We start from the raw sequence: 14,441 nt of genomic DNA on the forward strand, positions 1-14,441 counted from the left end.
AATAAAAAAGAAACAGCTTCCGGCCTGGTGTGTGTATATATTGTTGCTCTTCTGGTTCCCGTAAGACTGGATTTTGGAATTGTTGCGTAGAGAGAAACTTGCTTTTCGGTGCTTACTTGTAAACTCGAGCAGCCCAAGTTGGTTTTTTTTCTTTGAAAAAAATTTTATTGCAATTTTATAGTTTTATGATTCGAATTTACTTTTCATGACTCATAAAAAATTATATTTTTAACCGTATATATCTGATATTTTATAATAGTATTTTTTATTTGAAAATATATTAAAATAATATTTTTTATTTTTTAAAAAATTATTTTTAACATCAATATATTAAAATATCTAAAAACTTAAAATATCTAAAAATATTAAAAAATATTAATTTAAAATAAAAAAATAAAAAATTTAATTTTTTTACAATATTTTTAAAATGTTAAAATAATTAAGTTCTAAGTAGAGCTTGATTAATATTAAAATAGAAGAGATGATAAAAATTAAAACAGAGAAAACATATCCTTTTATCATTCATGTTTTAACGTATTATAAATTCTTTTTAAAATAATGTTAGTGATAAATTTATTTTATCAGTATTATAAATTTATTTTACGTGTCTATCTCAACTTACTTAATCAAACACTTTTTTTTTTTTTCAATGCATGTTCCTTCTATCTTGAAATATAATCTGAATACAACTTTATTATATTTTTTAATTTTTAAAATTAATTTTTGAATGTTTAGTTTAGTTTAGATTTTTGCATGTTAAAATTAAGTAATTTTTTAACATTAAATAATCTATTAACAAACTTGTTACCGTGTTTAATAAAATCCAATTTCTTTCATGATAATAATAAATTAATAATCAATCAACTAGACCGCCCCGTCAAATTGGAATTTGGTTATTGAAAATTAATAAGTGTATTGACTTTTGAAGCAAAATAAAATATATTTTAATATGGAACCTTCTATAGGTATTTTTTATTTTTAAATATTTATTCTAACATGACGTATGCGAACTAAGACACATTCGTTATTACAGAGAGTATCGGGACCAATAAATAATTTGCCCTAAAAAGTTAAAAAAAAATATACGCAACAAAGACAAGTAATTACCGAGCGAAGTTCTTGTCTGCGGAAAAAAATCCACAAAGCGACGCCGTCGCCACAGTCCAGTCTGTAATTCAGTGGGATCCACCACTCGGGTCTTCTTCTTCGCTTGTTCAGCAACCCATGTTCACAAAAGAAGGAAAATTTTAGGCTGCTCTCTCTCTCTCTCCCTCACACACACACTCGTTTTAACTACAAAGAATCACTCACCAGAAACATCACCGGGGATGTCGTCTCCGGCTCCAGGAGTTTCTCCTGTCCCCAACAATTCCACCTCTCCGCCGCCAGTATCGAGCCTCACCTCTCCGCCTCCGCCTGACACAACTGTTTCTCAGGCACCGCCTCCGACGAACTCGAGTGGTGCTCTAGTGCCACCTCCACCGGCAGCAGGATCGAAAGCCCCGTCTTCGCCGGTACTTGCGGCGTTGATAGTAGGAGTAATATTAGGAGTGCTGGCAGGTGTGGGTATTTCTGTTTATGTGTACCGGAGGAAGAAGAGGAAGGAAGCGCAGAGATTATTGCTCGGTGGTCAACCTTCACAAGTGGCTAGCAAAGGTTTGCCTTTTTTGACTTTGAATTGCGTAGAATATAAAATTATGTGCATTTGTGTTTTTATGCTTAATTTGCTTCGTTTCTTGTCCTATTCGCTGTCCGCTTTTAATTGATTGCTTTGTAGAATTTCGTTTATGGTTTTGTTTGGATCTGCTCTTACATATAGACTCATCATGCTTGTTCTTCTGTGAATCTAGTATCTGCTCTTTATGATTTGTGAAGCTACTATTCATCTTACTATTCAAGCCACTCTTGCCAATTACTTTCCTTGATGTTTCTTTGCTGTTCTAATGCCTCCAGACGATGGCTTGCCACTGCATTGGCAGCCCAATATGGCTCCTGCTGCGGACAATAAAATTATGATGTGGCCGAAGCCCACTATTCCCCAAGGAGCTCCGCCGAATTACCAACTGCAACCGATGCTTGGTATTTTTGCTGAACAACCTTCTACAAGCAGCGGCATGGGCTCTGATAAACAAGTTATATCACATACTTCTGGAATTTCTCTGGGATATTCACAGACTACTTTTACTTCTGAAGAACTAGCCATGGCGACTGATAATTTCTCCAATGCCAACCTCCTTGGTCAGGGTGGTTTTGGTTACGTTCATAAGGGAATCCTTGCAAATGGTACAGTGGTTGCAATTAAGCAGCTTAAATCTGGGAGTGGACAGGGAGAGCGTGAATTTCAGGCTGAGATTGAGATTATTAGCCGCGTACATCACCGACATCTTGTTTCATTGGTTGGATACTGCATTACTGGATCCCAAAGAATGCTTGTTTACGAGTTTGTACCCAACTACACCTTGGAATTTCATTTGCATGGTGAGTCCCTTTCAAAAAAAAATCAAGGTCCAAATTATCTTCGCTTATCCATCTGCCGTTCCAATGCTTATTTTCTTAGTTCACTTAAAAACTCAGATCTGTGTCTACATGTGATTCTTCATCATTTATTGGAATCAACCCTGCATTGGCCTTAATAGAAGGTCAAAATATACCGTACAAGAGTAATGTTAGCATGGAAAATGATTTACAACCAAACTTTTTATACTAAATTTTAATACAAACTGATGTGTTGATTGGTTAGTGGTAAAGTGTAAACCCTAAAAATGATAAATGATTGGTGTCTCGGAAAAAAAGTAATTGTCGCATGTGATTGTGTTAAAATTTTGTATAATTACTCATTTAAGGATACGGGCCATTCTACAAGCAGTTGTTCACTAATTAATTGCCACTTACCATAGAGAACAGTTTGCTAAACCAGTTAATGTAGTCTTTAGCACATTTACGTCAAACTTACAAACATTGAATTAAATAATTAATACAGCACCTGTCATAAACCGCCACATCGGTTACAAAATTAAATTTAGTTAAGGTGTCAAGAGTCTCTAGCATTATTCATGGCATTGTATTGAGAATCATAGTATTCCGCAAATTGATATGAAATTATGTTCTGTGTGGCTGTAAGATAAGGCACCATCGTCTAACCATAGATATCTTACATATCAGGAAATGGGAATCCCACCATGAGCTGGTCAACAAGAATGAGAATCGCAGTTGGCTCAGCGAAAGGACTGACATATCTGCATGAAGACTGTGAGTATATTTTGTTGCTACATTTAGGTTGTCTGGTTTTCATGTTTAATTGTTTGTCTCTGAGTTCCCATCTCTTTTTGTTGTAAAATATATTTTCAGGCCAGCCTAAAATCATACATCGAGATATCAAGGCTGCTAATATTCTTATTGATCAGAGCTTCGAAGCAAAGGTGGGTTTGTAACATTTAAAATGTTTCTGTAATGATTCTTGATCATCTTTTGATGAACTTGGTATTTTTCTGGTGTCCACCAAATTGACTTTTGAAGTTAAATCCCAAACATTCATGAACATAATCTTAATTCATCTCCTTTCCCTACACCGACAATTGACAAAAGTACAGTGTTACTCTAGACTTAAAGGCTATTTGGATATCTCTTTCTCAAAAGTTTTTGAACATGCAAATTTGCTTAAAATGTATTAGCAGTGAAAAATGAAGTCATTATGGTAGTTATGCAATCGATGTGTGAAAGCAACACAGAACCCAAGAGAACCACTGTTTAAAAACTCAGTTTATTTCATCAATCAATATTCATAATGTAGATATGGTTCTTATTTATAGAAACCAATCCTTATAGGAATAGAAGAACTCAAACATAGAAAAATCTACACCCAACAGGAGTAGAAAGGCTAGATACTAAATATTACTGGAAATATACTATGGTATTGAACTTTTGGAATAAATTCCTAAACACCTTAAACATCTAGAATACAAAGCTGCGATTCTTAAACAATCACATACTAACTATCAATTTATTCTTTCTCCATTTGTCTCAAGGTTGAACCATGACTTAAAATACTAAAAATTGTATGTTTTACTAATGTTTGTGAAATCATGTGGCCATTGTTTCAGATCGCTGTGTAAAACTATATAGGTTAACCCTATTTATTCTATTCTGTTCATTTGATGTTAAATTATATAACATGATGAGTATACTTGGATGTTTTTTTTTATTATTATTTTTTTTGTTTCAGGTTGCTGATTTTGGACTTGCCAGATATTCTTTAGATACTGAGACTCACGTCTCAACTCGAGTGATGGGGACTTTTGGGTAAGATAAGTTTGTGATATCACTGGTGCATAATTAAGTTTGTGTAATGTAATCGAGTTTTGGAATAAATTAAGATTAAAAGAGTAGATGGCTTCCCCCCCCCCCCCCCTCTGTTTGCAGTGGAAATTTCTTGAACAATTTCTAAATGCACTGTTCTAACTGCAGTTATATGGCCCCAGAGTATGCCTCCTCTGGGAAGCTTACAGAGAAGTCAGATGTCTATTCCTTCGGTGTTGTGCTTCTAGAGTTGATCAGTGGGCGTCGGCCTGTTGATAGAACTCAATCCTACATTGATGATAGCATAGTTGACTGGGTCAGTATTTGTTTCTCGGCACTAGCTTATAACAGTGCAAAATTATCAAATCAATCACTGTATCATTGAGTGAGAAGACTGTTGGTAATTTGGCAATGTTAAGGAGACAATTACAGATCACTCCTTTTCCCCTTAAAAACTAAAAATTGTTGATAGCTGAGCCAATTCTTGGTGTTCTGTAGTTTCTTACTTATGCCAATGCTTATTACCAGATGTATATGGTGGTGACTGGTGTAAAGATTGTTATAGCCCATGTTAGTGGGTAGAGGTATCTGATTGCTGGTGATTGAGTTGAATTCTCATGCTTTTGTGTTTTTTAAGTGGTATTCTGAAGTTCAACTATGAGGTCATGAACAGACAGCCAAAAAATTAATGATAGGTGGAATATTGGAAATGGATTGCCCTGTGAAAATAACATTTTCTCATGAATAACAGGCAAGGCCTTTGCTCAAACAAGCTTTGGAAGATAGCAACTATGATGCTGTTGTCGACCCAAAACTGCAGGACTATGATTCTAATGAAATGGTTCGAATGATTTGTTGTGCTGCCGCTTGTGTACGTCATTTAGCACGGTTTCGACCGCGAATGAGCCAGGTAATTCTGCCAAGTGCCAAGTATACTGCTTTTGCTCTTGAATAGGTGTCTTTGCTTTATCCATTCCATGTTGATACGAAGTTTAATGGCTTCTCTTCTTCCTCCAATGTCCTTCATAAACTAGTTGATGTCCTACTTATTTTTTTAAGCATTTAAAACTCATAACCAATATTTTAGATGATATCTGGTGTTCCAAATTGCCAGTTTTGGTTGGAATTTTGATATATGTGAGATATTGTTAGTTTGACTTTCACCAGAACCAATATTGTTAGGAATCTTAAATATTAGAACTACACTCTATGCTGGCATGTAACCCTTCTGCATATTTTGTGCAAATCAGATAGTTCGAGCTTTGGAAGGAAATATGCCTCTAGATGAACTGAATGAGGGGATCACTCCTGGTCTTAGCTCAGTATACAGTTCTGCTAGCTCAGATTATAGCAATCGGCAACATGAGGAGGACATGAAGAAATTCAGGAAGTTAGCACTAGAAAGTCTTGAGCATGATAGCACAGTGAACCCACCAGCAAGTACAAGCAGCCAAGAATGCAGTGCCGGTGAGTCTGATCAGAACCCATTCAGCGCAAGCACAGAAGGCCGACAAACTACACAAGAGATGGATTCACAAAGAATGGAGAAGAACATCAAAGATACCCAGGAAAGGTCTTAACAGTTGATTTCATTCCTTGATTTTCAAAGTTATGCCTACTTTGGACAAGTCACTGTTCCACGGTTGTATACACTATACTGGACGTCCAGAAAAAATCAGGTTGATGAATGAGATTACAGAAGTTCAAATTTCACATGAACTGTTCACCGCTTGTGTACAAAATCAAATTTCACATTAATTTTGCTGTAGGGTTCATATATCTGGACAAGGCAAGGTTAAACTACTAGTATTCTTTATATTTGCTTTCCCCTTTACAGTGCTTGTATATGCTTAGAATATCCAAGAGTCTGATTGTATACCCTTTTAATTTTTATGGCAGGGGATAGCAAATTAATTGAGTTTTATTCTCTTCCTTTTTTTTTATTTTTATTTTTTTATTTGTTATTTTGTGTATGATTATCATGTATTAGGCATGGAGGAGGATCTTGTAAGTTGTAAGGTATTGGAGTGATTCCATGTCCATGTAATGTAATGCTGTTTTCAATTCGGCATGGATGAACCATGGAGTTGTTTTTTTAAAATATTTTACAAACTAGCACAAAAATAAACAGAAATTTTATAATTTTATTGTCTGTGTTGCTTCCAATAGCAGAACCACTTGATATTTAATTATATAACTCCTTCTCCCTCCTATTTTTTTTTTCTTCTCCCTCGTCAGAATGGCTCCTTCCCCTCTTTCTTGTGAGTTTCCCATGCCTGTCTCCTTGCATCCTTCAACTATAAATCCGTCACCCCCTTTCTTTTTCATCCACTGCCACCATCACTTTCACCACCTTTTTTTTTAAAAAAAAAATATAGATTAGTACTCTATCTATCACTCGTAATTTTATAGAATTTGTTGTGATTTAGTGATAATGTTAGGGTTAGGGTTTATTTTGCTATGTTAGGGTTCTATTCAATTTATATCAATTAGTTATAAATTATGTTAATTAGATTAAATTACATATATAAATTAGATGAATTATGGTTTATGTGATTGTTGAGGATTGTTGAATTTTGGGAGAATTGATATAATTTGTTCAAATGACTAGAATTGATAAATTTTTTAGAGGATTTGTGAGAATGTGTTAATTGATGAATTTTGTTAATTTCTGTATTTTTTTTATATTAGAGCTTATGTGAATTATGTATTTTCTTTTTTGTAGTTGATAAATTTTGGTAAGAATTTGTGATTATTGATAAATTTGGGAGAATTTCTTAGAATGATTGAATTGTGTCAAAAATATTTTTACAACCGGGGAGAATTGATTATTTGGTTTAAATAGTTATAAATTAGATAAATTTATTATTGTTTCTTATTGTTATACGGTATGGTTGAGTTTTGTTGTTTACAGAATATATTTTCTAATATGGTGTTATTGTATTATTATGGTGGTACTATTATTAACATAATAATCCAATTTTAACTTTTTATTTTCAATGTAATTTAAAAATATAAAAAATTTCCAAATTTTTTTTTCAATGTAATTCATTTAATTTGCTTTCATTTTATAATCTTTTGGCACTTTTGTTTATTTTATTGTGTGAAGATTTTTTTTATAAAATAAAAAAATAAAATAGAAAGATTAAAAAAATAAAAGAGGAAGCAAGATGGCAGGCAAGGAAGAAAAGAAAGACTAAAATTATAGGAATCAAATAATATAATGAAGAAAAAAAATATAATAAAAGGGGATTATTTTCCATAATGTAGAGATTATTATAAGGGAAGAAAAAAAATAAAAATAGCAGTTGAGTTCAATGAGAATATTTTATTATGGTTAAAAAGAAGAAGAAGAAAGGAAGTGATTCTCCATGATTTAATAATAAAAAACCATAATTTTAATAAAAATAAAATAAAAATTCAAGATTCTAATTAAAGAAGAAAAATAAGATCAGGTAGTTGAATTTAATGAGAATAATTGAAAAATCACTATGATTAAAAAGGAAATAAAGAAATCCTATACATTTTAAAAATGGAAAAATACCACAATTTTAAGATTTTTATTAAAGAAAAAAAAAAGAAATCCTCAAATTAATTGTTAGGCTCTTTTCCTAATAAAATTTAACACTATAAATAAATAGGGATGCTTTAGCTTGCTAAAAAAAGACGAGAACACAAAGAAAAATTTATTTAGAGATAAAAAAAAACTAAAGAAAAATACCAAAGCAAGAAAAAATAGAAAGAAAAGATCAAGCCCCCCCTAATCCTTTCCTTATGGTTTGTCATGCCACCCAAACTTCTATCATAAGCCATCAACTCTACCTGATCAGCCACCACAATCACAATCTAACCTCCACAAAATAGCTAGCACCACAAACAATGACATGAACCACAATAGAAGCCCTTACTCTTCTTCCTTTTTACTCAAAAAACTAACAGTTATCTAATTAATTTTTGCCATTTTTCTTCCCTTTTAAATGGTGACACAACAATAGCAATAGCTAACATTAGATCAAGTTGTCATTGCCTTAGTCTTCTCCACTTGAACCATCAACCATACCCAAAAGTAGCAGAAAACATCAAGCTCACAAACTGAGAGAGAAGAAAAGAAAGAAACAAGAAAACCCAAAATTTCCCCAGTCCTAATCTCTCATTGGAGGTGGCAGTGGACTACATCGCCTATATAGGAAGGAAGAAGAAGAGAAGCTCGTGATCCACTTACCCATGTGCCTCCTCGCCTCGTTGATGCGTGCAACGACGCTTCATAGTCCACCTTGTCTGTCCGTGCCTACAACCCACATGTCACCACTACCAAACCACGTTCTAGCAGCTTCGAGTTGATTCTAGTCGCTTTAAAAGGTCAATCTCGATCCCCAATAAATATTTACTTAACTTGAATAATTTTTGTTACGTAATTAAATTAAATGTGATTTGTGATAAATATTGGTTTGCTTTATTGATTGACTTGTGTGAATTCATTATTACATGCGAATAGGTTTGTTTGTTATGTGATTATATGATTTACTTTGCGTGATATTGATTGATCATCGTCGGTTTGGGGATGATATAATCCTTAAAAAGGGTTCTATCATTAGGAAGTTGATTTTTTTTCTAAAGAGTGTGGTTTTGTTTTCTTCCAAAAAAAATGTTTAAATAAAGGTTTTATTCTTGTTTTTTTTTTTAAAGAATCAACTTGTGAAGAGTAAAATCCATAAAATGGATTTGCCTTTAAGAAGTTGAGACTAAGGTATAAATAAAAGTATTGTTTTGATTTTTTTTCAAAGAATTGACCAAAAGATAGTAAAATCCTCAAGAAGGTTTTGTCCTCGAGAAGTTGATATATATATATCATTTTTGGAAAATGTAAATAAAAAGGTTTTGCTTTTTCCAAAAAATTGAATTAAGTATAGTAAAATCCTTAAAAGATTTTTGTCCTCGTTGATACGAACCTCTTTATCACGCAGTTAAGCACGCATAGACATCAATTCCTGGAAAGTCAAGTAAATCAAATTTGATAGGAGTATGACACAAAGATAACTCGTATCTCGACACCAATACTATTGGAAACAAACCCCCATCCAACAAATATTGATTCACTAACAAGAAGTATAAGGATGACGTCACGAAAGTCAGTTGCTATTCGATAAGTTATTTTTAGTTATTTAGAGAACTATGGAAGAGAGATTATCTCACCAACATACAAAACAAAGTTTGCGGCTAAAAACAAGTTTATTATTCAGAAGTCTAACCCCTTAAGCTTCTAAACCCTAATGGACTCAAGTTGTGTACTTGTATAAGGCCTGTTTACAATCAGACCCAAATTTTTAATTAAACAAGCCTAAAATAAAAATTAAAATAAAGGTTTAGAGTTGCTGCCATAATTAACAAAGAAAATAAAATATAATAAATCTGATTTTCCTAGTTTATAAGGTGTTATAGCCGAATAAGCCTTCCTTGCATGCGTAGGAAAAGTTGCCGACTTTAGGAATTCCAAATAGACTAGGAAAATCAATTCTGAATTGGAAACCTTTGTTTCCCCCTCTAGCTTTTCCTTGTAGAGCTTGGTTTCCTTGTTATACTTGTATTAAAATAATGATTATTTCCTCCTTAGTTGATGAATTAATTAATTCCATTCCTAGACTAGAAGAATCATTAAATAATCCTTCCTAACATATGAAACAAATCTGCCACCCATTAGTTTCCTTGGTGTATTAGGAAACTTCTTCTTTTGAATAATAAGAATTCTCTCCCATTAAGGATTAGATCTGGCCGAATTACCTTGCACAAAATAGGATATTTCAAAGCTTTGATCCTCGAGCAAGCTTTCATGGGTTTTTTTTTTATTTCGCTTACTCGAGTCATAACTTGTGATCTTGGCCTCCAGGAAGAGATGATCTCAAATGATATCAGTATACCTCATTGTCTGAAAACCTTTGTCTCAAAGATCATCAACTTTGCTTTCCATTCTCTGTTTTCCTAGAAAAGGAATCATAGAGCCAACCCTATTGTGTTTCTTGAGTTGCCCCTAGTTTGATCATGCCCCCAAGTATTTTATCCTGTTTTGTTTACTTAGATTTTCACAGGGATGATGTCATGCGGAAGAATGTTTGGTTTTTACAAAAGATTGCCATTACAGTAAATCTTTGGAATTTCAAAGTCGTTTCCAAACACAAAAACCATTTTAATGTTATTTTAAAACAAAATTGTTTTGAAAAATTCAAGCGAATCCCATAGACAGGGTTTCGTGAATGTTAAGAATTTTTGCTTTTTTTTATTAGTGAAAATGTGAAGTGACCTTCTGTTTCAGGTCTCGTTGGTCAGGAGGGTTCAAGTTTTGACTTTGAGAGTTTCAAAGGAAAGAAGAATTTGAAGCATTTATTTTACTTATATGAATAATAAGGCAAAACATAATCGAAGTTTTTTGAAAAGTTTGTTTCGTATGGGAAAACATTGCTTACCAATCCATATTGTTTGCTTTTGATTAGAAAAGGGTTTTATTGGGCACGTAATATGGGATTTGGCTTTTGGCTATGAAAGAAAAAGGGTTCTTGGAGGCTCAAAACATGTTTAAGGAATCTCAAGACTACGGATCACTAGTGCTCGTTTCTACCTTTTTTTTTGTCTAAGAATTCTTGGATCTTAGTGTTGACTTTGCCAAATGGTTTGTCATGCCCTCAATATTGGGCTTGAACTTCTTGTCTTCATTTTTTTTTATTTGCTTTTGAGAACCATTATCATATTCATTATTTTTATATGGCATACTCAAACTTTTTGAAGTCTTTAAATTTCTTCATATCTTGTCCCTCCAGCTTTGTTTGAGCACCTTTGATCATTGAGGATTATTTTTGTATATCTTTGTAGTTGAATTGACTTTCTAGTCATCGTACTTGCCTCTAGTATAAGGTGTGATCCTAGTCAGAGTTATTTTTTAAGAGAAATTTACTATGCTCGATCGGGGATTGCAAATGATATTTTTTAGTTTTGTGAAAGGATTATCAAAGATAACATTTTCTCATTTTAAACACATGCATTTAGAATTAGTAAACTTTGCTTTCCTTCTTTATGGTTAATTTGGACATGCAAAATGATATTTTATTATGATTATGAATCATTATTCATTTAACTAAAACTCAGCTTCAAAGTTATTTTGTGGCATTTAGTGTTTGCTCACCTCACTATGAGATTATTTGAATTTCTAAAACTTGCTTGTTAAAAACAAACACAAAAAAAGACTAAATTGAAAAAACAATTTGGTGACTGAAATGGAAAAAAAATTCAAAACAAAAGAAAAAAAATAGAAGCATTTTACGAAATGCACAATAATCAATATGTGGGTGAGTGCTTCTACAATATTTTTGTCACACTATTTAGTTTTTGTTAATTAACTAGATCCTTGGCTCGCGTTATACTACGAGTTAGGTTATTTTTTAAAAACATAAAAAAATATAAAAGCATTGCTAACGTGTTTTCTAACAGAAAAAATGAAATAAAAATATGATGCATACTAGACAACACCTTTTTTAAATATTGAGATAGTGACATATTTGATGATATTTAAAAAAAAATATTGAGACAAAGACATATTGGATCGACTCGAGCCAACTCTAGTTAACCTACAAAACCTATTACTTGGGTCATAAGACCATGATAAGCCCATAGAAAAAAAAATTAAAATAAATAAGAAAGCTCAATTTCTAATCAGTCAAATATTGAAGGATAAAAAAAAGAAACATTCAATCTAAAAAAAGGATAAAAAAACAACTTGAGTCAACCCGGGTAAACCAACCAAACCTGCAACTCAAGTCATGAGAATAAGACTATCCTATAAAAAGCAAAAAAAATAAAATCATGAAGCTAAATTCTCAATAAACTCATTGTTAAATGACAAAATTGAAATAAAAAAATAAAAACAATGAAAAAAACTCAATTAACCCAGGTTAACTTGTCAAACTCATGACCTGAGTCATGAGATTAAAATAACTTCATAGAAAAAAAAAAACAAAACTCAATTCTCAACAAACTAAATATTGAAGGCTAAAATTGAAAAAAATAATTTTAAAAATAGGATCTAAAAAAAATAATCTGAGTCAACTCGAGCTAAACTTCCAAACTCGTTACTCGGGTCATGACACCGGCATTACCCCATAGAAAGCAAATAAAAAAATTATGAAGGATAATCCCCAACCTACTCAACGTTGAAGAATGAAACTAAAAAAATAAAAAAATGAAGACCAAAATCAAAATAAGAGAAAATTTATAAAGCTTAGCATGAAAACCTAGGTGAGGAGAAAGAAAGAAAAAGGAGAAAGAGAGGAAGACCGTCGCCTTTACCTAACCACATGCGTCTGTAAATTGAAGAACTTGCCACAACATTTCAAAAGAAATCGCGAAAGATCTCATTTGAGGGCACAGGAGATCGACACGCCTCCACAACACGATGACTCTCCTAACATGTTGGCACGTGTGTTGCACGCGCCAAACATTCCCCTTTGTCTGTTTTGTTTCATCTTCGCTTTTGTTTCAGTTTTAAATTTAATCCCTCGAGCCTTAACTGATGTAGATCAATAAAATTGAATCTTATTTTGTGAACCCAAGCATTAACCATGCATCAAAAATTCTCCTCAACATTATGAGATTACCATGTTTAGCAACTAAAACAAACTGTTAAGTCCAATCATAAATAAATTCAATATTAAAAAAAAATTAAAAAAAAATTAAACAATAAAAAAAGGATTGAACATTTTTCCATTCCTGGTCAATTCAATCACTGGTGCTATAAAAAAAATGCTAAAAATTTGTCTAATCTTTAAATTTGATCAAAATTTATTTTATTTTATAAAAAATTGTCTTAACATAGTTAGATTCTTATATATAAACAACCAAAATAAATAACCGAATCTAGAAAAAAAAATCGTGGAAAACTATTCCAGTTTTCTATCTACTACTAAAATACATTTCCCACCCCTTTAATTTTTCTTTTTGAATTTTGGATTTAATTTTAATTTAATCTTAATGTGAGTCAAGTTGGGTGAGAAGACCCGATCGGAGTCATGTATGCGATAGGACACCTTGGATTGATGTTGGTTTTGATCGACCTGGCCGCGTCCCTGGTGCTCCGCATGCCTTGGATTCCGTTCCGAGTGTTTTGGGTCGACGAAGTTCCTTTGCATTGTATTAATTGTGACTAATAAAAAAACAAAATAATGGAATAAGAAAACATTCAGTTACGTTAATTTTGAGAAAATATTCAGTTATATTAATTTCTTCATTCAATAAAAATTTACGTTTTTAATTAACGTATTTTTTGTAATGATAATTTTTTTTATATTATTGGATGACTTTACTTTGAGATTAAATCTTTTTCTTAAGTAATTTTATAAATAGTTATTTAATCTGCGTTTTATTATGAATCAGATAAATATTTTTAGAAAAAATAAATATGCAAGCTTTTCAAATGCATATTTTTACAACAAAAATCATAATTATAAATAAAAAAAATCTATGCAAGTATTTTTAATTAAATAAATTAAGAATAATATATGTCAATAAATATAAAAACAAAAGTATTCATGTGTCTATTCAATTCGCTTAACTACATGTCAAATAATATTTTTTCAACTCAAATGAATTAATGTGTAGATATTTTTAACATATTTTTTGATAACGAGTAAAAAATATAACTTTAAATCTAAAAATCAGTACTTATATATAATAAAAGATAAAGAAGATCATCTACGTTAATAAAGATAGTAAGATTTTAAGCTCATTTTTAACGTAATACAAAAATAAAACAATGTTACAATTTTATATTGAAACATAATTTCCTTAGTCTTTATATAGTAATTTTTTAAAAAAAAAAAGTGTAAAGAAAAAAAATTACAAAAAAAATTATATAAAAAATAAAGATAACAACAAAAAGAATGATATAAATAGACTGAGTGATAAATATTTCAAAGTGTAAAAAATAAAAAATAATATTTTTTCCAAAGAAAAATATAAATAAAAAAAATAATAATAAATAAACAAAGTGTAAAATGATAAAATATCAAGTATAAATAAAAAAAATATAAAAAAATTTATTTTCATTAAAAAAATTTGAAAGTTATAGATTTACCACCGCTACAAAAAAAAATCTTAATTGTGCC

The 14,441-nt window shown here is 31.5% G+C and overlaps 1 protein-coding gene across 1 annotated transcript; it reads left to right on the forward strand.

Annotated features, from left to right (window-relative positions):
• Window positions 1-1,138: 1,138 nt before the first annotated feature.
• On the forward strand, window positions 1,139-6,228 carry LOC18096837 (proline-rich receptor-like protein kinase PERK15). The gene is made up of 8 exons (XM_024593186.2): window positions 1,139-1,656; window positions 1,954-2,478; window positions 3,163-3,249; window positions 3,349-3,419; window positions 4,223-4,299; window positions 4,465-4,612; window positions 5,048-5,206; window positions 5,547-6,228. Exons 1-8 carry the CDS (start codon window positions 1,329-1,331, stop codon window positions 5,874-5,876), a joined length of 1,725 nt encoding a protein of 574 aa, XP_024448954.1. The 5' UTR covers window positions 1,139-1,328; the 3' UTR covers window positions 5,877-6,228.
• The last annotated feature ends 8,213 nt before the right edge of the window (window positions 6,229-14,441 follow it).

This window comes from Populus trichocarpa, chromosome 3 (genome assembly GCF_000002775.5).
Source record: "Populus trichocarpa isolate Nisqually-1 chromosome 3, P.trichocarpa_v4.1, whole genome shotgun sequence".
Taxonomy (NCBI): Eukaryota; Viridiplantae; Streptophyta; class Magnoliopsida; order Malpighiales; family Salicaceae; genus Populus; species Populus trichocarpa.

What these genes read in the sequence shown, in the direction of transcription:
- LOC18096837 (XM_024593186.2), top strand. Translation starts at nt 1,329, where the DNA reads ATGTCGTCTCCGGCTCCAGGAGTTTCTCCTGTCCCCAACAATTCCACC. An exon ending in TTCACAAGTGGCTAGCAAAG is followed by an intron (nt 1,657 to 1,953) that starts GTTTGCCTTTTT and finishes TAATGCCTCCAG; the next exon opens with ACGATGGCTTGCCACTGCAT. An exon ending in ATCAGAGCTTCGAAGCAAAG is followed by an intron (nt 3,420 to 4,222) that starts GTGGGTTTGTAA and finishes TTTTTGTTTCAG; the next exon opens with GTTGCTGATTTTGGACTTGC.